Raw genomic sequence first — 27,457 nt, 5'->3', positions numbered from 1 at the left:
TAGTACCGAACATGTAGGAGAGAAAATCTTTACTTTCTTCTGGCCGATATGTCGTTGTCCTTTGAGGATACTCTGACAATATGCTGTGAGATTTTAAACGAGTTAAAATGTTTTATGAGTCATATTCCATACAGTGTGTTTGTGAAATGCGTTTGTTGTCCCTTGTGACATATCATAGCTCAGCAGTTACATATCAACACTTAGTTTTCCTTATCATGAACTAAAGCAAGTTTGCTGGCAGGACAAATTAAAGTCACAGTTATGCAGAGAATGATCCACTTTATCCCCAAAACACTGTTCAGCACATTGGCAGTCGGTTCAGTCGAATGTGCACTGATTGCAACACATTCCAAAGAAGTGGATTTATTCACATGCTGCTTATCAGATCACAGGGTTTAATTCCAGAAAAAGAGTGTTCCTCAGTGTGAATCTGATTCTTGAAGTCACCAAATTGCCCCCACGAGGCATGGCAGGCAAATGAACTGATATCTCAGCAGCAGCTTCAGCAGGTCTGTTTTCAGCAGCAGTCAACATGGACTCCTCAGATATGTAATCCACTGTTGTCTGTGATTTCAGTGCTCTGTTTTTTGGTTTTTCCATTTCCATCTCAAGAAAAATGCATGTGTAACACTTTGGCAAATGTCTAAATCAAAATGGGTTGAATCACTTCTTGAGATAAGTGTGTTGATCCGTACAGCAGTCCTCAGATCCTACAAAAACTGGACGCCTTTAGGCCTTAATACTATTGGTGTTAAAGCAACGGCAAGTGCGAGGAGCATACTTGAGGGGTCTAGGCAGGTGAATTCAGGTGCTGAGCTTCTAGGAATGGCATTTGAGTCTCTAGACTCATCCAGTTGATGGTTCTGAGGGAAAAGACCATAGTTTTAGTGTTACATTGAGTGGAAAGTTGAAAAACATGTTCTGAAATGGATTTTTGCTTTTTCTGTGGGCTTCACTATGAATCTGAGATATGAAAGATCACAATAAGTACCGCAACAGTTCGAGTAAAATCCCACAAAAAGGCAAATATAATGGTTTGTATGATATCTAACAAATATGCTAGAGCTACTCCAGAGCTACTCCACTCATCCATCGATGTGATCTGATTGGCTCTGATCGGATCTGCTAATAAATTATCCATAAACTAGTGCTGAGGGAAAAAAAAACTAAAAGAGTTCCGCCTGTGCTGCATTCGTGGACCTGAATACACATTACGAGCTCATAATTACTTGGGTTATATAAGAATCACTGGCTCATGATTATGTGGGTTTTATATGTGTTACTGACCAATGATTACTTGGGTTATATACAAATTACTGGCTCATGATTACGTGGGTTATAGACGAAAACTAGTGCGTTGTTTTTCGTAGGTATAGACGAATTCGGCGAGCGACTTGTGTATGCCGCCATCTTGCAGCGGTGCCATTGCTGCGGTGACATGTGTCAGTCATCAATTCATTATGCTGTCATTGTGAACTGACTCTCTACAATGACAGCATCATGAATAGCTGGATTGATGATGTTCAACAGTGGCCTCCGGTAACTGATGAAGATATCTTAAATGAGTACCGATATTAATATAGAAATTAATCATTTGTTTGAGCGATAAGCAGGAAAAATTAGAGTAATAGGGAGATAATAGACTGTATCATTAAACACTGTGTAATATAACGTTAGCATATATTACGTGTGCTGACGTTAGCAAGCTAGCAGCGTGACATTTAATCATTATGGACAGGCTACGTGAACATCACATCATATTGAAGGTGATCAATATTGATTGCCTTCAATATGATGTGATGGTTGTCTAAAAGGCGGTGTAAAATTTGCCCGACCCATCCGGAGCACAGGTAATTTTGACCCTCAGTCAGAGACCTGTAATTGCCGTTTTTGTGGTCATCGGAGGCCAGGCGATCAATAAAATATTCTTGAATACCCAAAACAAAACACAAACACGTGTTGTTGTTTTTAGTCACGTAGCCTGTCCATAATGATTAAATGTCACGCTGCTAGCTTACTCTAATCTTTTCTGCTTATCGCTCAAACAAATGATTAATTTGCATTTTCTTTTGCCTATTTGGTTAAATTTGGTCAGCTGAGCCACATTTTGGAGGAAACTAGATTTGTTATGTTGTTGTTTGCATTTGTCAGCTGTTCAGAGACAGGAAAATGCAGTACAGAAATGCTAAATAGATATGTTTGCAGTACTACCATTTATGATTTAGGAGAATCCATATAAAGATATGTTATATATCTTAGATTTTTAGATTTTGTTGACAATTTCAAATAGAAAAGCCTATAAATCTATGGTTTGGGCTCTCAACGGAAACTTAAATAAAATGGTTAAAGTGTAAGAGTTCTTACCACACATTGAGAAGTATCTACTGTCAGGTTTGACACCAGTTTTTGGGCCTGAAAGAAGGAAAATAAGGAGAAGAAGGCAAAAAGATATTAACTTTCATTATTTTTTGAGTCTGTTTGCCTTTCTCTCAAGAGCACAAACTGGCTGAAGGTGGTGCAAAAACACTATAAAATTTACAGCAGACATTATCATTCATTAATCCAGCCTCAGTTTATTGGCTTTGTCTTTGTCTGGAAGTTGAACTGTGGCTAAAGGAAGGGTAAAGTCTTCAAAGTACAACAAGGTCAAGCAAAAATCATTACCGCAAGCCAAACTCCCACTGCCACAGCTGTGTAGTAAAATACACACAACAATAAGATTTATGATAATACTTTCAGTCCCCACCAATTCCCATAGTTTAAACCTACATGAACCTCTTTGTATAATCATCCTCCTCGAGCAAGAGGCGTAAGATTCAAGTGTGTGTGTTTGTGTAAAAGTTTGTCTGTGTGAGATGCCCCATTTGTGCCAGCTCAAGGTTATGACAGTTTAATACATTAAAACTTTTTTGCTCCAAACCTTTTCAGCCACACATAAATATACCCGCACACATTTGCACACACACACACACACACACAAATACACACTCACAGATACAGAGATGGAGTACAGAAAATGATAAAGTGACTCTGTGGTGGTTTGGGAACATAATAAACAGTCCACGCGTTGGTTCTTAAGTAGAAAGAATTCTGTGAACCCGGATTCTGGAGAAGAGTGATTAATTGCTCTATAGGAGGTCTTTCCTCCTGGAGGATGTTTTTACGGGTGATAAATCATATTATCGCTATTAAAAGCCAATATGATAGATTGTCTCCCTTAAAGTATGTGATATCATCTCATTTAAAAATACAGCCCCATAGTATTTATCAGAAGAGAATAGCAGAGGTCTGAAGTGTGCTGGTGAAGCCAAACAGTCCCAAAGGAGCTGCAGCACCTACTGTAAAAGCACATTTAAGCAAAGCATTTAATTTATGATGTTAAATGTCAAAATCAGCACATTGAATTGATTTGCTACAAATGCATTAATGTTTCAAACTAATATTCCATTTGCATGTCATTATCTCAGACTGCTATGAGCGTTTCTGGTAGCACTCTTTTTAAAATAACATTGGAAAACTTTTTACATGAGGTCTCTGAGATTTGTGTGCTCATGCACAGGGTTAGACACATGGTGAATTAAATTAGGTAGAGCAAAGAAAAACGATTACGACCTTCGTAAATGACAATACACCACAAGGTCAGATAAGTAGTTACTGTTATGGAGCTTTCAATCATATCACATAGTCTTCCTCACCAGAAGGAGTTTGTTCAGGAATTGAAGATGTTGGTTTAAAATCTCAGATAAAAAATTCATTATTAACCTGGGAAGCAGAAGTTGAAAAAAAAAAAAAAATCACACCACAAAGTCCATTTCAGTCAGACAACCCACGTTTTAAATGTTGATTTTAACAGCAAACCATAATTAGAGTTTGGTGTCTAGACTTCGGCCTCGTCGCTCCCTACAGATATGTTTACATGAGATACTGGGGAGTGGTGATTAAATATTTCCCCCCTTTAGCTGGAGCCTGCAGGTGGATGCTGGGGTGGGGGTGGGGCTGAAAGAGTGAGCAGCAGTCCTGATGCTGGGCCGCAGTGGCATACACAATGCAAAGATAGAGCTGGGGAGATTTTGCATCTTAAATAGACCGCCAAATTGGGAGGGTGTGTTCTGCCGATGACATATAGGGAGTGACGTATGATGTGTTTGTATGAATCAGTGCAGCTTGAGCTGATTGCCTGAACTAGCTCGCAGGCGTCATCCATTTTGTTTTTCCATTGGAGCTGAAATTTGGACGTCTAAAATTGCAACGTATCAACATACAATGGTACATAGGACATCAAACGAATTACCATTCAACAAATTAGCCCTCCTACTGGTTAGGTTAAGTTGGGTAAGGTTTGGGAAAAGAATTATGGTTGGGCATCACCAGATTATGCACTTAGGGTAAAATTATGTAGGAAAAGAACCATGGTTGGGCATCATCAGGTTACGTACTTGAGGTAGAATTTTGTAGGAAAAGAATCATGGTTGGGCATCATCAGGTTACGCACTTAAAGTAAAATTATGTAGGAAAAGAATCAATGTTGGGTCCCATCATGTTGTGTGCTTCACATAAAGTTACTTAGATTAGGTTTAAGAAAGCAAAGTAACGTAGGTTAGGTTTAGTAAAACACATTGTTGGGCATCATCATGTTACGTACTTCACATAAAATTTATGTAGGTTAAGTTTAGCAAAGGAAAGTTCTTGGGGAAAAGAATCATGGTTGGGTCCTATCATGCTGTGTACTTACTGTAAAGTTATGTAGGTTAAGTATAGGAGAATAAAGTTATGTAGGACAAGTGTAGGAAAAGAATCATGGGTGGGCCTTGTCATGTCACCTACTTAACGTAAAGTTACGTAGGTTAGGTTTAGGAGAGTAAAGTTACGTAGGATAGGTGTACGAAAAGAATCAATGTTACACATCATCTTGTGACGAACTTAAAGTAATGTTAAGTAAGGTTTAGGAAAGGAAACATGGTTGGTTGTTACGTTACGTACTTAACGTAAAGTTCCGTACTTAATAGAACTTGAATGAGAACAACTTGACAACTGTGCAAACTGAATCTGCTGAGAAAAATCACATCATATAATCATAAATTTCAGCACTGCTAGTAAACAGAGATTGTTTTGTCAGATACAGTTTTCCAAGGTCAAAAACAAACCTTCAATCTCTTCTTTGTAAAGCTGGTATTTTTATTGAGGCACTGTTAAAGCAACTCAGTTTACTAATTATGCTCGAAAGCAGCATTTTTATTATTTAATCATGAGCATCTATGGTTGTTACAAAGCTAAAAGAGATTTAAGTAAACATAAAACTCATTCTGGGTGACAAAGATTTGGTACATCCTTACAATGATATTGTGTCCCTGCTTACAGACAGACACACACACCACCCCTGTGGGCCATTTCTGATGTTACTGTGGCAACCAATTAGCTTTGACATGACAGCTTTGGAAACTCTGACTCCACACTGACGTCTCATCTTTCTGCCCAGGAGGGGGGATTCTGTGCATGCCATCATAAAAACCATCGCTGATCCATCAAGGTGACAGAGCCAGACGTCTGACACTCAGACAGATGCTCCGAATAGATCACTACCTGGTGTTTAGGTCTCAATTTAGACTCAGGCACTTTCTCTCACAACTTTTGAGAGGTTTCTGATGCCTTCAGATTTTACAAGGACAAAAAGCCTGGAAATTAATCAAAACATTTGTCGTGGTGTGGAAGGATTCCATGTTTGTTCTTTGATTTTCCCTTAAAAACAGCAGTGCTTTCTTTTTAATTTTTATTTTATTTTATTTTTTTTTTACATCCACTTACTGCAAAGGATGGCACTGAGATGAGTCATTATTATGATAATTGGAAGTAATTACCTTGCAATGTAGCTGTACCCTTTTATTTCGGCAAGGAATTTCTTACAAGACCAAAAAAGTTTCTCTGTTAATGAGATCAACAGAGGTACAAGCTGGCTGACAGTCATATCAAATTGAGTTGCTCAGTTACTTTTGAGACTTTTGCCACTTTTGTTTGTAAGCATATAGAAACTATGCAGCCACATAAAATGTACCGCTAAGCTGACTAGAAAGGGCTAACAGAATGTTGCTTGTGTCTTCAGATTGGTTTGTGCTTTCGTTTTAGGTATTTTTGAGCCATAAATCTATTTTTATCTCTGCCCTCAGATCTCACAGAGACAGATTTAGGTGGTGACTTCTTCATATATTCAAAATTATTTAGTGATTCCACCTCCACTTCTCTCTCTTTTCCATTATTTTTTATGACATGTGGCTTTTATTTTGAAATATAACCTCAGTATTTTCCTCAGTATTTTAGGTCAGAACAAAAGACGCAGCCTTAATTCAAACGCATAAAATCTTATTTTACTTTACTTTTTGAAACCTTACCTGTAAGGTGCCACAGATGTGATATAATGAGTTGTCATCAAGATCCAGTTTGGTCATGTCTGTCAGTGCATTCAGTGCGTTACCGGTTCGGTCTTTACCCCTCCGAGTGATGCTTGGCTCTAGTACAGTCGGCTGAATTGGGGGCTGGGGTTGCCAAACTCCAACATCAGTACCATTGCCAAATGCTTGGATGGCATTACCTATGAGGATATAGTATATTAATTAGTGGCATTCTTGATCCTGTACAAAATCTGTACTTAACTAGACAGTATATAATTAAATGTGACAGGGAAAATGAGAAAATATTCGGAAATATGCATCTAGTATCATTACTTTGTGACAGCAGTGCCAACAATAAAACCACTTAAAAATGGGGTGTGGGGGTGTGAGAGTGGGGGTGTCTTCTGTCCTTGCCTTGGAAATAAGTACAAGTGGCAGGGCCCAAAACATTTTGTTCATGTCCAACTAAAAACCACTTATAATTGATACTTCAGATAATTGTGTCGGAAAAAGAAACTTCTTGACCTTTCTCAAGAACCTTTTTAAAAGCAGTGTCTGCCTAATGGCTATGATTCATAATCATGAACTTCATAACCACCTGAAATAAGAAAACTTCTAAAATGATTTACATTATGTAATTTTCTCATAGTTAATTTGACATTTAATCTAAGATACCTTTCCATGAGCAAAATAAAATGTGGGCAAAGAACTCCTTTTTGTACATCTAGTCTTAATCATAGTGAAAACCGGCTGGGTGTGAGTTATTGTCAGAGTAATTTAGGACATTGCAATTCAGTAAAATTGCTCTGTTATATTCTTATGTTTAAATGTTGAAATGCCACTGAATGCCACTCATCTTGCATATGGGTGAAACAACAAAATAAATGCTCAAGAAGTTATTGCTTATATAACAGGCAAAGTGATAGAAGATGTATTTAAAAGGCCAACACCTAGATAATCATGTATTCTTTCAGTTTCCAGTCATTGTCTCCCAGTTAACAGTTTCATAAGGCCAATTCAAATCTAGACTATACAAATGATTACTCTGGCCTTATGCAGGGAAGAGCAGTGCAAGGTTGGAAGGAAACGTTATTTCTACAGTACAAAAACTCACGTAGACAACGATTGCTGGTGAAAAACTCCGCAAATCTATCACAGTCCGGCTTGCTGTTCCCGCTGCTGCCGCAGTCGCACCACGGTGACAGGCTAATACCAAGTGATCGCACATAATTGGGTGTCATCACAGTACCTGCAGCATAAAAGAGGAGAAAACTATTGTTAGCCATTGTACCTGTGAACTCATTATCATACCTGAGACCCTCTGTTAACAGGCTGGTTTTCGTTTTATGTTGAATTTGAATGGACAGGTCAGCAAATGAGAGCAAGCTTATCCAATATTATAGCTTTTACTTCCAGAATTGCATTGGATTGCAGGGTACCTCATTGTAGCTGTGTTATGATGCATAACTATAATTCTGTTTACAAAGGCTTCAACCTTTTAAATACGGTTATGCTGGCAGAATGGGTGGAACCCATCAACTCTGCCCTCTGCCTCGACACTGACACAACAACCTGCTGCAGATTATAAGCCTCACTGACTTGTACAGAATCCCCATTATTATGTGGCACGGCCTGTTCAACAACATGCACGTTATTCAGAGAAGTGCTTGACCGATATGAGTTTTTCAATGGATGATGCTGATGTTGAGAGAGCAGAGGGGCTGATATATAATGCTGATATCATGTTGTTGTTGGTTTTAGTGATGATAATAACAAATAAGACACAAAATTGCTGGACTTCTGCACTCTGTCTACAGTGCACCTTTTTAAAAATTAAAAACTGTATCAACCAAATAAATGTCCAGAAGAAAAAAAAAAAAAAGATGGTTTGCACACTGAAACGTACCACAACGAAGTCCTACTCTACATGTATTCTCATGACAATTAGGCTAATTATTCAATAAAATATTTGGTTGTTCTTCGAGACTCGTGGACATGAGAGGTAGAAAAAGGGAGGGGGCGGTCTCAGGGCGACTTAGTGATTGTCTATCACTCATGTTTGCTTTGTACTGTCAGTGACCAAATCACTGAATCATCCAGTGATGATTCAGTGAATGAATCACATTCACTCCCAACTGTCTGAAAGCTCGACTGAACTAACTGAGAAATTAACGGATCGTTTTTTGACATTTTCTGTTATTGGCCTCGTTAGTGCTGGCATCAGCCAATGCCGATTATGTCAAAATGGCATTAACTGCCCAGATTTATCAGCCGACTGGTTAATTGGTCTCCCACTAATTCAAAGACGCACTCATGTCAACAAAGGTGGCAGACTGCAGTTGTGGAGATTGTTATTCTGTTTTGTTTTAGGGTAAAAGTGGTCACCAACTTGTGCTTCATAATCAGAAAGTCATATGAAACAATTTTTGACTGATTTGATGTAACTGAAGGAAACTGTTGCCCTTTTATAGGCTCATACTTAGTGCATAGTGCATCCAAATTCACACCTGTTCTTCTCTATTGATTTTCTCCGCAACCGTGCATCATAGCGAGAAGCCACGCATATCACGTGAAACAGCGGAATCGTAGCTTTCCGCCAAGGCCAAGCACTTGTCGGTAGTCCAATGTTTTCACAGCGAAAAAAAAAATTATTAAGTTACACTAAAATGATGCATAACAGAGCTTTCATACAGCTTTGCACACACATTACTCTTGGATGGATTACTCACGAATGCAGGCTCGCACAGAAATACCACACATATCACATGAAAGCGCAGGAGCAGAGCTTTCCAGGGATACCACACACATCATTGTGCTGTCATCCCATCACCCTATAAATCTAGATCAATTATCTACAAAATAAAAACCTGACGAATTTCTTTACAATCCATCTTGTTATCAGTCACTTCATATAGTGAGGAATATCTTATCTTACCACGTCTTAGGCTTGCGTGTGTTTCTCCCTGTCTATCCACATTTGTAGTCCGGCTTTCAAGATGCAAATATCTCCAAATTGTCCAGTTGACACTCCATCAAACTTTGTATGACAAGACCAGCCACTTCACCTTTGTGCATCCAAACAACTGTAGCCTAATTATGCATGCATGACAGGGCCGTAGTCACCATATACACTGAGGGGGACATGTGCCCCCCCCCCAATGCCCAAAATGCCCCCCCAATATATAACTGAAAAACAACAACAAACTTTGTTTACTGCAAACAGAGTGGCAAATATTATCTTGGAGGATATCACTGCACTTGGTTGACTATTTTTCTGTTATCTTAGATGTAAATATTGCATGTTTCCTTCAGATAAAACACATTTTTGACTTGTGAATGAGTCAATGGAATTTCTTGCAATAATGAAAAAATACTGGCAATCATGTCCGCCTGGCACAAACCACATGTTTTGGACAACTGTGAAGTGACAGAATGTCCCAGCATCATGGTTCTTATATTGTCAGATTCCAGAGAGTCTCCCCTCTTCATATATGGCAGAATATGTCTTCTTCCAACTTGCTATGCTGAGATACATGTACAAATGTAAGAATTTAGACACACAGATTTGTTTTTTTCATTGATATAAAAATTAATATAAAATACAGGCACATAGAAGGACATGAAATGATGGCAAATCTGGTTAGCCCAGATTGTCCTGAAAAAAACAAGATATAGCATGTATTTGTAGCATTTATAATGACTGTGATATGAGCTTAAAAGTAAAGGCAGTAAAAATACCCCAAAAACGCCTAGGGCCCATAGGGTTAATTTGCACAGGGAAGTCAGAATATCCGAGTTCCCAGTCGGAGGTTCCAACTGGAAAGCCTTATGGAACTGGTTGGCTAGTTGGTGTGTGTACAAAATATAGAGCTGTCTGGAAACAGACAAGAGGCTGTGTGTCACAAACAAATTCTGAATACACTGTATATATGCCCAAAGAATACTCCTAAAAGCCGAATTATACTGGCATGTCTCACATGTCTTATTATAAAATGCTACATTCAGAATAATGCCTCATTATGAATATCTAAATGGAAATTTGCTGTTTACATGAACCATATCAAATTCAGAATATTGTCATATTCAGAATAAAAGTGAAATATTCTTGTGCATGTAAACTTAGTCAGGGACAGCAACATGGTAAAATTTCCCGACTGTACTTTGAGCTTTAAAAAAAAAAAAACAACACTGTTCTGTGCACCTGTATTAGAAAAAAACAATCACCTGTCCACAATCACCTGTCCACAATTTAAATGGGTTTCTGTTATCTTTTGGTTTAGGAAAAACAAAATCTGATCAATTCTAATTCCCCTGCTGATAAAGAGGGAAACATAGAAACAAGTTTGTTAGCCAAACGATTGAATAACAAATAATGTTTATGAGCTCAACAACTGGCATGAATTTAATTCTATTGATCTCTTGCGAGCTTTTTCTACCAGGACGTTTTCTCATTTACTTTCCTTGCAGCAAGTTCATTTGAATAGATTTCACACATTGTTGAGCAACAACACAGGCACATAACAGATCTTAAGAAACACCATCGGTAGTCCAGCTTCAGGTCCAGGTGCCAGTATAGCATTATAATTTATCGAGCAAATTCTAAAGCCAATTTTAAGATGCTGCAGAGAACTCACCGATGAGACCTGAGTAAGACAACAGACAGTCAGCGTAGCTCTCCCTCAGACAGCCTGATATGGAGCGAGCTTCTGGCTGACAGTTGCTGATGAAGTCTGCCAGCCTTGACCTAAAAAACAATGGAGATGCAAATTATGGATGCTAATTCCCTCATGATGTTATCAGATATCAGGTTTATATTAGGCTAAGTGCTTTGGCCTATTTATCAGCAATGTTTCCATAATTTCAAGTAGCAAAAACAGACACTAGTATGAAAAACTTTAGGATGCATATTTGGAGAAGTGATGAAGTCTGTCTGTGCCTTGTTACCTGCAGATGTAGTTGGTCTTGCATGTGTTCTGAAGAGACAGACAGTTAGGTTTGTCTTTATCCTCATAGGAGCAGACGGGTACAATAGTTTGTCGTCGGCGTTCTGCACATGCTGTCTGATCCCCAGCAGGACAGGAGCAAAACAGCATCCCATAGCTGTATTTAGTTGGAACCTTTATTTTGAAAAAGAAAAGAAAAAGAGATGTTCATTGATGTCTGCAAAACTGTCCTCTTCCTTGCTGTCTAAAAAGACATATTCAACTTCCTATACCTTGTAGTTAAATGGTGAAAAATGTGAACTTAGAGACTTCAGTTAGATTATGGCTGCCTCCCAACAGGAATAGCAGCTTTTAGTAGAGTTAAGTCTTATCATAAGTAACTGAGACTATACTGAGATTGAATTCAAAGTCAGCTTTGTGTGAAATTGCACCGAAAATAGCATTTTTCCTTTGACATTTGACATTTAGTTAGGATATTGACTACAAAGTCAAACACACAAAGAGGCTGCAAATAGCTCTCAGAATTAACATGCTTAATTACCTTGTCAAAGAACTGTCGCAGGGCCTTGTGGCATTTGCGCTTGTTGCAGACCTCAGAAGCAGACACCCTGCTAGTGCAGGGGTTGATGTAAGCCGAGCGGTACTTCTTACATGTGTCATTCAGGTTACAGGCCTTGGCAGCATTCAGACAGTTGTTCTCCTTTGTAGATGCGGGCTCAACTAAAAAGAGGAGAGAGGCATCATGTCCTTATGTAAGAATTATTGCTTTCAGGTTACATTGTTTTTTACGCCTCATAAACAATCAGTGCTTTATGAACTTTATGAAGACGATGAACATGGTTGTGAGTGAATTAGATGACAGGATAAAGTGCTGCTAAAAGATGGAGAAGAATGTAGAGAATTATTTGCGAGGCAATTTTCATGAAAAAGAGAGAGAAAGGCGTCCTGAGTAAATATTGTGCAGAGTAATTTGTTGAAGGAATGTTAAACTCATAAATGAATCCTCTTTACTACCATCATTTTCTGTATGTAATACTTACTTCTAGGTGGGTCCTTGATAGTTTAATTACAATGCACCTGAGAAATTGCACATCTTAGTTTCTATAAGTACCTCTTAGGTGCATTGGAAAATACACTCTGCTGGGAGATGATGGAAAGTAACTATTCATCTCAGAGCCAGAGCGTAGCTTCATGCAGTGTACAAAGAATGTCCCCTAGATTATTTTCTGTTATGTTTTAAATAGGGTTGCACTGATTGTGAAATTCTGAGCCAATACTGATGTCTCCAACAACAATTTGGCCGATACCAATGCCTTTCAGCCTCATTACACTATATTTGTAACACAAATCAACCATCCAAATTTATGAAACAACCTTCAATATAACCTTCTTTAACATGAAAAACATAAATAACTGCTTTCAAGGCCCTTTTTTAAAAAAAAAATTTTACAAGATTATATTTGAACACACATAATAACGTACAGTTTACTATCGCCCAGTATTTTTTTTATTGAGTTGAGCTGAATGCATCAGACTGTAACCCAATGCAACCTCTGTACGCTGTTAGTTCAGGCCACCAGTTGCTAACAGCTAACATTAACCAGTTCTCCGCCTACTGATTTTAAAACTGATTAGTTGTCTACAAAGTGTCAGTAGTGAATTTATTACGTTCTTTTGTCCTGAAGATGTCCTTGGAAAGATCTCTGTTTGTCCCTAACATGTTTTCTGTTGTCCCCAGGGCGCTGTTAGTTTCAAGCACTGCTGTTTAGCCTGCGCAAACTTAATATAACACAACAGAAAAACCTTGGCCACTGCCATCGGTGAATGTCAACTTATTTGCCGAAAAGCCAAAGCCAACGGTAGTAAACAGGACGAATATCAGCCGGTACTGATCCTCAACCCAGTCACACTCTGAAGTTGTCGAAATCCTGTGCTTGAGCAGTGATTGTGGCATCAGACACTGACAAAAAAAGCTGTTCTGATACATGGCCGGTCGGTGTTATAGTTGAATGGCGCTCGGCAGCATCAGGGGGAAATGTAGCGGGACAAGAATGATAGTTAGGGTGATGAAAGTCTGAGTATGGTGGGCAGGAAGGAGGGTGTATGGGTCCAACAAACACGACTTTCACCTGGGACAGTGGGATTCACATCCTATACGATTATAAAGCCAAACCCTGTTATTTTTCCCTAAACCCAACCACATGATTTTGTTGTCTAAACCTAGACACATGCGTTAGTTGTTGAAGGGAAAAAAAAAATCAATTTGCTGTGTTCTACCAACATAGTGCAATTATTTTGAAAAAGACTGTATGTAAACGGTGAATTTCCTGTGAAAACTAAGTGTATTTTGAAAGAACACAATGCATGCAGAGACATAACTTGACATGGCATCCCAGAACATCAACAATCAGCGCACTCAGGGTACCGTTCACGCCGTATGTGGATGTGGAAAGTCCATGACCAAACATCAATATGTGATGAAGTCGGAGTGAGATTGTGTTGGATAAATCAGGGTGTCCCCAGCATTAAAACAAGCCTCTCATGATTTCATACCAGAATTGCACTATTTACTGTATTCCTGCTTGAAACTGAAAAAGAGCAACTGCGTGAGAGCTGTGAGCCTGGCTGAACTCAGTCAGGCTTGTATTTGCAGACACAACATAATATAAAGATAGAAGTCTTTTACAGAAGTTTCATTATGAATTATTGTGCCAATTTGTTGCCTCACTTGCTCCATTTGTTGCTGTTGCTTTGTTACATGTTTGAACTCAGATTCTCAGGCTAAATTGTGTACTTCAGGATGTTATCAGATCCTGTTATCAGACCTCATTAGTTGTGGCATTTATAATTAAACCCCTGTATGTGCAATAGAAAACCACAGTTAGACCACACTGACTATCTGAATAGACAAAACTGCAGACCTTCTCAGAGCATTACCAAATGCTCATGTAATTCAAGGGCAATTTTGTTGTTGTCAGACATACACAAAACAGAGAAATGTACGCAGCGAAAATACAAATACCTGCTCAGACACAGTGCATTTTCTCTGACTTCAGTTACATAAACCGAGCCACCCATCTTTGCTTCCATCCCAGTATGCCTGTCCTTCCATCACAGCACAGCAAGAGCGCTCTACAGCCAACATAATGACTCTCACATCTCATTTTTCTTATTTGTTGCCATAAAGTCCTTCCTGCTCGACTGACTCCTGCACAGTAACACAAACTGTATCCTCAGCCTCGACATGGAAGAATGAATTCTGTAATTTTGCCTTTTGAGGTGGAATTGAAGCTCACTGCACTCTTTCATGCACCACAGGACGAGCCATGATTAAATCTGAATACATTCTTGAACCTCGGGTTAATCACATATTACAAAACCCATTACTTACATCTGACAAGTGCCTGGAGATGTGGGCTGTGATCCTTTAGTGGCTGTTTGTAGCTCTCAGGCCAAAGGTGTGACAGTTTACCTCAATTATGTTCACCAAGAGGAAAATGCTTACCTTGCTTGTATTAAAAATACACTTTTAAAAGTTCCTGCTCTTGGAGTAAAACATAGTTGCATGTGTGTGTGGTGTGTGTGCGCGTGTAGCAGAGGGCCCAAGCTAAGTGTGAGTAAGAGGGTTGAAACTGTTGGTCAGAGAATGACTCCATATAGACGCAAAACCCCATGGCAGGAAAAAACCTTTAATAACAGGAGCAGTTTTACATTTACTAACCTAATTTTGGGGTCATATTGTCTCAGTTTCAGGAGTGATTTAAGGACAAATTATGTTTTTGCTGTCTCTAAGACTACATTCAAGTTCATGAGAGGATCATAATACTGTTGATCAAGGGTGGGAATCACCAGAGGCCCCATAATACGATATTACTGTGATACCTAAGTCACAGTACAATAATATAGTGATACTTTAGTCACAACAAAATTTTGCAATATACTAAGCATTACAATAAAATATTAGGGGTGGGGGAAAAAATTGATACAGCATAGTATAGTGATATTTTTGTGTGGTTATATGGTATCGTCACACACTGACAGGTATCAATTTCTTTATTATATAAATTATTAATATGACAAGTAGCCTACTAGAATAATATCTTACTTAATCTTTATCTTACAGATGCTGACAAAGTTTTCTTTTGGGGACACAATTTACAGTTGGAAAAACGTACTAAATCACAATACTCAGCACAAAGCAACATTTTGAAAACCGCAATAATATCGAATCGTGACTTAAGTATCATGATAATCGAATCGTGGATTGGTAAATTCCCACCCCTGTGCGATATATTGTGATTTGTTAGCTTTTTTTCCAGCTGCAAATTTTGTCCCCAAAAGAAAAACTTAGTCAATGTGTGTTATCTAATAAGATAAAGTTTTCAGCCTGTTAATCTTACGTAAATCATTTTTATTGCAGCAAAAATGTATCTAGTGGACTGAAAAAGCTATTGATTTTGTTATTTTGCTAGGCTACCAAAAGGTAAATGTGTATTTGCTATATTTGCTATTTTTTTTAATAATAAAAAAAGACCTCATGATACTATGCTTTCGATTTTTTCCCCCCACTTCTATTGTTCATATAGCAAAGTTCAACAAGTCAAATTCAAATCTCCTTCAAGAGTACATAAAGAGTATCAGCAGCAACACACTTCAGTGTGGCTATGAAGTCATTTGACATTGGCGTTCTGTGAAATAAACAGGGCTTTGCTAAAGATCTGTGCTTTGCTCTGTGCTGCTTCCACTAAGATTGTAATCATTAGAAAACTACCTTTTCTTGTTTCTGTAATCCTCTTACTGGCTTAATGTCTTGTCATGTTTCTCTGTAAATATGTTTGAATTGATCTCTAAGAAAAGGCCCATTAACTACAAAATGGTGATTTGTAAAAGTCTTCAAACCTAGCGTGCACATTCATTAATTTAACTAAGCATTCATCTAGATTCTTGTATCATTAGTGTATTGACCTTGCAGTGCATACCAAGAACTGCAATCCTATATGTCCACCTGAAATATATCTTGCTCAAAGACCTACAGGCTTAAGAAAAACAAATCTCACTCAGCCTTCTTAAGTTGCACCCCTTCAGCAAGACCACCATGTTGCCATTGATGTAGACCAAATAACAAGCCAGTGTAGCAAACACTGGAATCTGACCCTTTGACCTCTTATAGCTTGACACAAAAGACCTTTTGAAAGACTGCCAGCCCAGGTAGGGTTCATGATGAACCTCATACAAGAGGTTAATTATGGTGTCCTGAAGGGCTGTGCACTAATACAGTGAACGGAAGAATATGAGAACCAGCACTTCTCTATTGAACTGCCAAGATGTCCACTGTTTTAAATGCCCTCAATTATTATGTAATTATTAATAATTGGCTTATGTGACACATGGCATGCATCTGTGTCAGAGAACTGGCCCACAAGCTTTTACATATAAGTGAGATGAATTATGGACCCAGGAAAACGTCAATGGAAAGGTTTACATCTTCCCTCTACAGCACTGTATATACTGGACACAGCTGGTGGACAAATTCAACACAGGACTGTGACTAATAATTATTTACAATTATCATTTAGTTGATTGTTTGATCTATAAAAACAATGAAAAATGCCCATCACAAAAAGACTGCAAAAAGCAAACACTGCTGCAGTTGTGGCCCATATTAATATGTCAGGTGGGACTGACACCAAAGAAACGCCAGAACACTGCTGCATGGTTACAACATCCGAGCCTCATGCATCAGATTGTGCAATCCTCTTATATCTTTTTGCTGTAGATGCATGCTTAGACAGATTAGTTATATCTTTGCAGAGGACACATGGAATAAAGTGCACCAATGGAATTTCCTGAACTGATGTATCCATTAAACATATAGGCGAGGAGGTCAGAAGCAGTAGAGCTTGTCCATAAACCTCCTGTCTCTATAGGGTTTAAATCCTGTGGGGTAGTTGTGGATAATAAATTTCTGTCAAGCAGTTGCTCAAGCCTACTTTTTGCTTGTTCCTTGTAATTCGGGAACATGGATAGGAATATGTGGTCATGGAATTGCCCTTTTTTTTAATCTGCGTCTGACATATAAATCCTTCCATATAAGAAATGCAGATTATAGTCATACAGAGTTTTACTGTACTCATACCAATTCTTAAGGCAGATCTAGAGGCAAAGTTTTGATTTGTTAAATTACCCGTACTGCACAAGCTCAGTTAAAACTGTTTGCTTAGTCAATGAAAATGACCAGCACTGTTGGGTAATGACATTGAAAGCAAAATTAGTAGCTGTGGTAGTAGTGCAGGCTTGACTTCTATTAATAAAATCATTACATTGGCCTTTGACAGCTCTGTTTTTAACTGTTTTTTTCCAAGACGGCTGAGTTAAGCATTCTCAAAAATGCAAGTTATAATTTCTTAACATGTTTCTTGTATTAATATTATTTATCTGACATTCTCTCTGTACCATTTTCTTCTATCAGTCTTCTATCACCCTTTTTATGCAGATGATATGTATTTTTATGTGGCACACAGTAGGGGTGTAGAGGAACAATGAAGTAACAGTTCAGTTCATACCAGAGTTTAAGAGTCACAGTTTAAACAAATGCAAAAGAACAGACAGTAGTGCAAATGTCAAAGACAGAAACAGTCATCTTCCTGGGGACTGAGGTAACATTTTGTCAACTGGCAACTTTGGTAAACTATTTTTGTTATAAAAATAAGAAACATTTCAAACATTTCTCTATGATACTGTACAAAAACTGAACAAGCACCTTCCAAAAAAGCAACTGGTCACACTAGGCTATGAAACTGAGAAGCATCTCCTATGATATGAAACTGAAAATACAAAATAAATATAATAATGATAAAACAACAACTTGTGGATTAGTAGGAGTATTTGAGTTAGTTCCATCTTGGCTATATGCTAATGTAGATGCTAACTGGTTCAGTAATTGTTGTATACCATTCTGCCTCTGTGTCTAAAGACTGAAACTAAGTATAAGGAGTTGGGGTCCGATTTGTTTTTCCCTCATCCCGGTGATCGGCACATCTGGGTTATGCTGTCAAATACGCGTTAGCATGTTTGCTGTGTTTCCATTAAACAGTAGAGCAATGTTGACACATTGTCCTTATCTTATACATAACTCTCCCTCTGTTGCTGGTGTAGCTTATCAGGAACCCGCAGGTGGGTCTTACAGCTCCTGTGTTTCAATTACGTTTACAACTGTGCGACTGACTCACATACCTGTGATACATCAATTTGTTGTGCGAACCTCAGCACAACAAACTGATGTATGTTGTGCTGAGGTTCACACAACAAACTGATGTATCACAGGTATGTGATACAGTTTGTTGTGCGAACCTCAGCACATGTTGCTTATGGCAACAGCTAAAAGTTTACAATCAGGACTTGCACTCTTGCACTTTAGTTCCACATTACGTGCATCTATCTACATACCGTGTGGTTTGTGTGTGGCTGTGTGAACTCAATTGTGACCTCCATATATTGATAGTATTGGCACAAATACACAAACCGTTACAGCCCCAGGACACAGTGAGGCAAGATATTTTATCAAAATATCAAATGTGAATGACAACTTTTTGTTGCACCTAAGTACTACGTATATACTGAAAACTTTCAAATTCTCTTTCTGCTGTTCAGATTCATGGTCAAAAATCCTCCTTCACAATGTATCACTGCTTTATTTAATCCTTCTAAACTTAGCCCTCCACTTAGTGCCCTCTTTGTCATCTCCCATAATGGAAAGAAAACAGCAGTGGTCAGGGCTCGTTCCTTCATGGCTTCCTGCCTTTTATCGGGCTCCTTGCCAGCATCACTAAATCCACGCCACGTGTCTCAGTATTTATGACCAGACCCAAGACCCATTCATTAAGTGCACCCATGTAATTAGCAAAATCTCACTTAGTTCGTACCGCACTGGCTATTCCTTTTTTTTCCATTTAATCCTCCAGGAAGTCATTCATCCTGTATCCGTTCAAACAGAAGTGTAAGACCCTCAGCATTGCTGGTGTCTGCCACATTACGTATGATTCTGACATAAGATAAGGTTAAGGTTAAGATGACTGGCCATATGGTGCTACTGTGACTGCAGAATAGGGGAGAGAGAGCAGGGAGTATGAGCGCAAATCACTGTGGATGCACCTGTCAATGCAGTGTGTGGCTCAGATATGTGGATGCCCAAGCACACATCTGTTTTTCATAAAGTCAGTTATCCACTTAGATCAAAGGGGTGATATTCAGCTTAGCCAATTAAAATAAAAGCTTGTCTAAGCACTCTCACCATCAACAGTTGCCAAATAATATCTCTATAGAGGACTTCCTTCTTTTGTTCTCCCTTTCTGCTTTTAGGCATTAGTAGTTAAAACCATGAACTTGTATATCTGTGCGCCTGTATATCAATCTGAGAGATGTAAGGAAAGCCCGAGGCGCTGAGAGGATGTGTATGTCACTGTCACTGTATGAATGTGTGCAGGATGATTTGCATGTAGATGAGGGTCTCTATGCAGCAGGAATGCACACAGTAAGAATGATTGTGTTTGTGTACATACATGTTTGTGCAGGTTGTGGTTAGCTCACATCAAATAATTCCATGCCTGACCGAAAACATTGTCCCGCGTCACCTGCAGCCTGCGGCGTTTTATTTTCTTATCTCAAAGGCATGATCAGCTATTGCGTGCATCACCCTTGGTTGCATATCAACTTGTGGTGATAGTATTCCTGCCATGATTCATGTGATTAAATATTATTTTTGATTTGCATGGTGGGGCCACACCAAGGTGTCGAAGCATAGTAAGTAAGTTTGAGGTATGTTAAACGTCAACATTTCATGGCTTTTCTCGCAACACAGGAATACTTACATTATGTATTTTCCAAAGAAATTTCACTTAGCACAAACTGAACTTGATTTATATCATTACTTATTGATTGTTTTGCAGTTTGCAAGTACTTTCCTTGTTCATACACATAGTCACACACTGATTGCTACAATGCAAACGGCAGACCTGATCATCGAGAGCAATCAACATGAACAACTGACATGACCGTATATATTTATATAGCTAGTGTGTTGTTTTTTTTTTATTTTTCATGTTGTACTCTAAAGTTAAAGACATGTTATGTTGTATTCTGAAGGGGGCATTACTCCTGCATGCACATACAGTACAATGCAGCACCTCTGCAATACTGTAAATATGGGGTGTCATGTTGGAGCTGGCCATTCTACATCTTAGATTCCATTTTATTTTACAGATGTTGATGATATTATGCCTGCTTACTATATACACACATTTACAAGTGCTTTATGCAGTTCAATTATCTCAAATTATGTAAAACAAACCTATTATGCTTTATTTTATGAAGAAGGCAACTTGAAACATAATATGCTTGCTAATAAAAGGGATAAAAATTGTTTCGCTTCATGCAACCGGATGCTCAAGTTTTAATATTTGATTACGCAGCATTTAAGTGAAAAATTTCTAACTTGTAATCCCCAGTTTGTGCCGATAATTTGGTTTCGAGCTCCCTCTGGTTAACTCACTTGGAATAAATCATGTTATTCTGCGGTCACAGAGGGGCAGGATGAAAACGAAGAGTAGTGTGTGAAAGGAAATGCCTTCAGATGATTCGCTGATATGGCTAAAAGCAGTCTTGTGTAAAAAGGATCAGCAGATTAAAATTGTTTTCTTCTACTCTGATGTTCAAGCTGGAGCAGTTCGCTCACACACACACAATTCACAGGCAGGCTGGGCCAGTGGCACAGGACAAAGACTACAGAGGATTAATCTGTTGCTTCAGGCAGCGAGACCCACTGAATTATTCTGGAGATCTTTGCAGTGGAAAACCATCATGCCAAGCTTCATCTCTTGCTCACCGACTCGATTCTCTGTAGGACTGCCGATGAGTTACGACTATGGACTGGAAGGAGAGGGGAGACGTACTGGGCTCAGTGGTAGGGCCAGTACTAGTGAGATTACCAATGTGAGAGTGGCTGCTGACATGTAGATTGAGGAATTGGTGGTAGGGCTTTTGGAAAACTTCTCAAGTTTGTCTCTCAGAAACTTAAAATATTGCATATGCAGTCAAGAAAATGTGCTCCAGTTTATAGACATAAGAGGCATGCCTGCAAAGAGATATTATTATAGTCATTATGATTCCAGCAGTGGTTTACACTGCTGTATTTCTATCGTTTGAATAAGCACTGGGTGCGAATAAAGTGATTTCAACTACGAATGTACCGAAAGGCAGAATGAAATGAGTTTATTCCATTGCTCATTGTTATGTACAATATGTGCTACTCCGAAGATCCTCCTGGGATGTAATCTGTTCTTATACCACTGGTGTCAGACTTGTTGAGGAAATGCAGAATCAGTTCATCTTGTCTCTAAAAAGTATGTTACTTATAATAAGTTGGGGGTGTGATTGTACAAGATATACCCTGCAGCAATATTTCCTTCTCTTAGCTCTCGCTGTGGGATTGCAAAGAAGCATAACAGAGAAGCTGCAGGTACATCTGGAATCACCTGAAGTTGTATTTAGCTCAGCGGAATTAAGCGAAAACTTTGAGTTCTCTTTTTTTGATGGCCTCGAGTACCCCAGCAAATTATTTTTTAAGACAAGACGCGTTGTATAGAAGCTGTTTTTTCTTTTGTTAAGGGCAGTTCTGCAGTCCCATCGTTCCCTCAGCCTGCACAACAGCATTGTGTTACATCTCTGAAAGGCGCTTGTTCATTGATTTCTAAATGACGCAGCATTTAATTTCAGCTGTTCCTGGAGACTATATTCTTGCAGTTATTGGCTTGGATGTCACGCCTTTCAGTTTGAATTAATAGCGTTATAAATACATCATAATTGAAGCTTTCTGCAGAAGCCATAAATGACAGAAAGTGGCTGAAAGAAGGTAGCACTCAAAACAGAGTGGAGTCATTTAAGTAGTCTAGAATGAGTGGGAAAATTGGAAAAAAAATTTTTTTTTTTATTTTTTTTTAGTGGCATGGCTCTGTGGATAGCAATGTCAGTCTTTCATTGAGTCAACCAGTTAAGTCCAGACTGAACCATCTCAGCAGCTACTGGATGATTGACATCATGTCCCCAGAGGTTAATTCTTACCGTGTTTGATGATCTCGGACTTCACCTCTAGTGTCACCATCAGGTTGACATTTTTGGCTCTGAGTTCAATGTCTTGACAACTATCAGATGGCTTGCCATGAAATCTGGTACAGATATCCCATCAGCCACAGCTATACCGTGTGTTTAGTACTAATTAGCAAATGTTAGCATGCTAAATTAAGATGGTGAACATACTGTACCTGATTAAAGAAGTATTTCATTGCTGGAAAGATGCTTTCTGTCATAAAACTAGGCTGTCTATGCAGTAGAACGATGCTCATAATGTTAAAATCGGTGCTGCATGAACAGAAAAAAAAAGTAAGTGGCATTTGCTTTTGCTCAAGAGGTAAAAACCTATTGGGTGGCATAATGCGAGCTCGGCTGCTTTGACACAAGAAACAATATGGCAGCTGGCTGGTAACAAATGATCTCGAATTACAGGTAAACAGTGCACTAAAATATATTTCTGATAACATTTTAGGTGAGAAATAGGCAACGTAGTAAAAGAATGTTGGTTTTGATTTGATCAGCACTGGCTAGTTTTATCATTTGACCTTCGTTATCATTAGCCTCTGTTTTTACAGTACAGGAAACAGTATTGTGCACAGCCAAACAGTGCACTAAAATATGTTTCTGAAGACATTTGAGGTGAAAAATAGGCAATACAGTATCAGAATCTTGGTTTATATCCTCATGAGACCCTGTCACATTTTGGCTTTACTTGACCTCATACTTCATTCTGCTTAACTTAGACCTGTTGTGCTTGCTCGTTGACACTTTTTGTGCCATCTAGTGGTAGCATGAGTATAATATACTAATCCATGTAAAAACAGGATGGCAGCCATCTCTGCCAAGTCAGTCTGCAGCTGATCCTGACACTGAAGTGGACAAGGTACAAAACCTGATCACATTTTATGATTGAAAATTGTTTATTTATGAGTAATAATGTTTCTAGTTTGATATGGCAACAAACTTTACCAGTTTTAGCAACAGTAACAAGCTAAGATGCTGTTAATTAGGAAGTACTCATTTGACATTGGGACTATATTATCATGTTGTTTAAGGATTGGGTATTTATTGTTGTCTCGTTTGAGGACATTGGGACTTAATTATCATTGATAACGTTCAGCTTTTAATAGTTATCGGGTCCTACTGATCCCAAATAGCTATAGGAGAAATTAAAACCATACCAAACGAAAGATGAGGTCTCAGGAGGGTATTTGATCAACACTGCCTGGTTTGACAGTTTGATGGGAGTTTGGACTGAGTTTGAGAGAACAAGAGAGAGGGGCAGGTCTTTCTATTTTGTCGATCCACTTCTTTACTCTTTGTGTCCATGGTGGCAGGCATAGGAAAATATGCAAGTACAAGCTGTAGTTTGAACAACAGCCCAAGAGACAGCATATATCCGATAAAACTTGTCATCTGGTGGATTTGAGCAGGGAGATCTGGGCACTGGTAAGATTTCATAGCCATCTTTTTTATATAAAAAAAAGAATGTATATAATGACAAACATTGATTTACAGCCATCCAGAGTAGTGAGTATCGTGTCCTAGCAGTTGACCCATGGGATATAGTATAGATCATTCTATGCTGACTCTCATGTGCATTATTTTACACTGCAGATTGCCCGAGGCCCAGCTTAGTTGCAGACAGGAATGAGGTCACTTATGGCAAATGGATTCCTGATATCTAACCCATTAAGTGATTTATTTTTTCTTAGAGCCTTTAGCTGTTTGCAGACTGCTGTACATTAAACTGGCTTCCCAGCTCCATATCTGCGTCTCAGTTTATGCTGCTCACATACTCATATACACATTGGTGATTTCTTATAATATAGAATGACTTAATAATGATAAAAAACACAAGTTTAAGTGCCACGTCTTACATATTCTAAGCCTCTGACTTTGATAGAGGAGCACATTAGCAGCAGATCAGATTTTTGAATATATCTTAATCAAGATTAGAACACTTCACATTTATTCAGGGCATCTGCTGTCTCATCTGAGCTACATCAAGCAAATTATTTCTTAGTTAAAAAATGACCTGAACATTTCAAGCCGCTTTTCTTCTTGGCCTTCAATAATTCCTGTTTTGTTTTACTAGTAGTGCCATTACCTGAAAGCCCCATGAATCCTCAGCCACCTTTCCATTTTCAGTTTTCCTTGCAATTCTTCTTAGTCTCACATTGCTAAACCTATCTCCGCACTATTCCAGCGCAGGAGAGAAATCCGAATTCCAATAAATTTTTTTCTTTACTCGCTGTTTGAAATACAGTTAGCCATTATGTCATCGCATGTGGAGCAGAGCCACTTTGATACGCTAAGTGGATTCAATCACAGCGAGAGCCAGACAGAGAGAGGGGGAGCCAGAGAGGGAGAGAGGGAGAGAATCAAACGACCATTTTTTTCCACTGAAATGGTAGCTGGGCAGTGCAGCAGACGCCTTCCTCCAGCCAGAAAGCCTAACACTGAAGAGCGCCAGCGAGAGCTGCACTTGTCACACACACAGCTCTTGTTCTATCAGTGCCATTGAACGCAGACAGATGGTTAATTGCTCCTCTGTGTATGTGTGTGTGAGATCTAAATATGGGCCTGCCTAGGTGCATGCTCCCAAGTCCACCTGCACTCCATTGACATTTGAGGACATGCATGGCATCTAGATAAGCAACAATGAACAGCAAGCAACATTTCTGTCTGGGTTTTTTTTCCTAGGCATTCAGCCCTGCGAGCTCCTGGAGCTCAAACAACACAGGCTTCACTCTAAAAGCACAATTAATTCAAAACTAGCAGATAAATGCTACTTCCAGCATTAGTACGGTGACAGTGGAACAACATGCAAACCCCTCATCATTGCTCTGAGAGCTGAAAGTGAAATACACTAAATTACTCTGCTTTGTATACGGTGGGTCACAGTGGCAGATAAAAGCTTTTGTGATGGATAATGGGCGTTGAAAGCTGCAGCCTGAAACTAGACAGCAATAGAAAAGAGTGGTTGTCAAATAGTGACAGATTTGTGGCGGTGATGGGGTGACTTAAGCTGGGTTTAAAGGCACAGTTGAGTGGTAATGGTTCTGTGTATGCAGCAACTTAACTTCGCACAACTTAAAACCTGAGGAATGTGGGTGGCATCTTACCGGCTATGATGGGGGCCAGGCGGAAGATATCTGAGAGCCGGCTATTGACTGGTTCATACGGAGAATACTCCAGCAAATCATTACCTGCATGGGAAGAAATCATTGCCAACAATGTGAGCTTGAAATGGTGTGTGTGTGTGTGTGTATGTGTAATCATATGTATGTAGTGTGGGTGGATGTCACTTGATTCTCTTTAACATTATATCAATTATACTAAATGGCTAATTACTTATATTGATACACATGGTTGCTTGTTTTGTAAATATTAATTTGTTGTCATTTAATTACGCAATAGAATAAATGAAGAAGGTTGACCTTAGGTTCAAGTGCAATTATCTCTAGGTTTGGTTTACAGTCATACAATCTGCGGATGTGATTTACAGGAAAAGCAGGACTGAATCAGTACAGTAGTATCAGTGAATGCAAAGTACATTTATTCAATTAACTGTAGACTGAAATACAAGTTTAAGGCACTTGTACTTTCCTTGAGTATTTATCCTTTTAAAGCTACTTAGGATGTCTACTCCACTACATTTTGGACTCAAATATTGTACTTTTTACTCCATTTATCTGACCTGTCTTTGCTGTTTACACATACACATGCACATTTTTAATGCAGGACTTTTACTTATTATAAAAGGATCTGAATACTTCCAACATCATGCTTTTCTAGTGAGGTTATTCATGAGTCAAATAAGGATCAATACTTTGCCCTATGTCTGTGCATACCCTGTAAACTCTGAAATATGCTCCAGAAGATCCGGAGGCAGTTCTTCTCCTTCTTCATGCCTCTCCTACACCTGCAGTTATTGAGGGGGCTCTGCTTCATGGCATCTATGGCGCTGCGGCACTCGCCCTGCGCCTCGGGACCGGTGACCGCACTGAAGTTGCTCTCCCTGCCCGCTACGCACTGCCTCATGGTCCGGTACTTGGTGCTGCAGCTGTACTCCTTCAGACATTGCTCACTGGCCTTTACGCAGTCCAGGCGGGCGGGCCGGGAGGACGAGCTGCCGTCACCCTTCAAGGTGAACACCGAGTCTGGGAGTTGGGAGAGGGAAGTCAGAGAGATTTGTGCTCACAATGCAAACTAATTTGTCAACACACAACCCATCAATCAGTTAATATTATTAGATTGGAGAGTGCTTATTGCGTTGTTGCAAAATAATGCACTGAGCAAAGACAAACTTTCTGCAATCGTGCGTCAACAAAACATGTTTTGCCGTTTTGCGATGGATGTGCGTAATTCCTCACTGCCGCTGTTTGCCGCGTGCATTGAGTTCAACTGTAAACAGAGGTGTGCAGTTTTAAAATACACAAACACATAAATTCAACAGATGGATGCGTCACTTACCCAGGAAGGACAGTATAATAACAAAAGTTGTTAAAATCATTGCGCTTTAGGAGACTTGGTGTGAGAGTTTTAAAGAGGCGTTTCGGGGATTCAGAGTAAACTTATCACACAGATCCGCTTTTCTTCAGGCTGCACATGTTGTGAGTTCAGATGAAGATGCATCCTGTAGATCCCACAGTGAAGAATCCAAACTCTCGACCCTGAGTCCAGCAGCTAAAACCACATCGCGCGAACCTGCCGGAGTTTTTGGACGACTGGAAAAAGACACAGAGAGACGCGCTGGTGGTCGATCATATCCACTTCACTCTGCGCCCATCAACTCCCATGTGCCCCCGCTGCTCTGTCGATCCGACACAGGAGCTGTCAGTGGGTTAGAGGACAAAACTTTACGACCAAAAAGAGTCAGAGGAAATCACAGCGACGATCAAAAACCAATCAGTCCAACTTAATAAAGGAATTAATTCAACTTTAATTGTCCATCACAGCCCTGAGCGGACTGTGTTTCAATGATACATCCCCAAAGCTGGA

General features: G+C 39.1%; 1 protein-coding gene across 1 annotated transcript; it reads right to left on the bottom strand.

Annotated features, from left to right (window-relative positions):
• Positions 1 to 3: 3 nt before the first annotated feature.
• Positions 4 to 27,457, bottom strand: gfra1b (gdnf family receptor alpha 1b). Its single transcript, XM_049563550.1, has 10 exons — positions 26,930 to 27,457; positions 26,308 to 26,616; positions 25,579 to 25,662; positions 11,868 to 12,046; positions 11,328 to 11,500; positions 11,018 to 11,127; positions 7,498 to 7,632; positions 6,384 to 6,583; positions 2,365 to 2,412; positions 4 to 863 (listed from the first exon to the last, which is right to left on the bottom strand). The coding sequence occupies exons 1-10, from the start codon at positions 26,967 to 26,969 to the stop codon at positions 711 to 713; spliced, it is 1,431 nt and encodes a 476-aa protein (XP_049419507.1). The 5' UTR covers positions 26,970 to 27,457; the 3' UTR covers positions 4 to 710.

This window comes from Epinephelus fuscoguttatus, linkage group LG20, assembly GCF_011397635.1.
Source record: "Epinephelus fuscoguttatus linkage group LG20, E.fuscoguttatus.final_Chr_v1".
Taxonomy (NCBI): domain Eukaryota; kingdom Metazoa; phylum Chordata; class Actinopteri; order Perciformes; family Serranidae; genus Epinephelus; species Epinephelus fuscoguttatus.
Note: the sequence above shows the minus strand (reverse complement) of the source record. Positions and strands in the feature narration are given on the sequence as shown.

Bases quoted from the DNA above. Each gene is read 5' to 3' on its own strand.
- gfra1b (XM_049563550.1), bottom strand. From the start codon at position 26,969: ATGATTTTAACAACTTTTGTTATTATACTGTCCTTCCTGG. The intron at 6,584-7,497 runs GTGAGTTTTTGT...ATATCCTCATAG, and splicing joins CACCAGCAATCGTTGTCTAC to GTAATGCCATCCAAGCATTT. The intron at 864-2,364 runs GTAAGAACTCTT...CTTTTCCCTCAG, and splicing joins TAGATACTTCTCAATGTGTG to AACCATCAACTGGATGAGTC.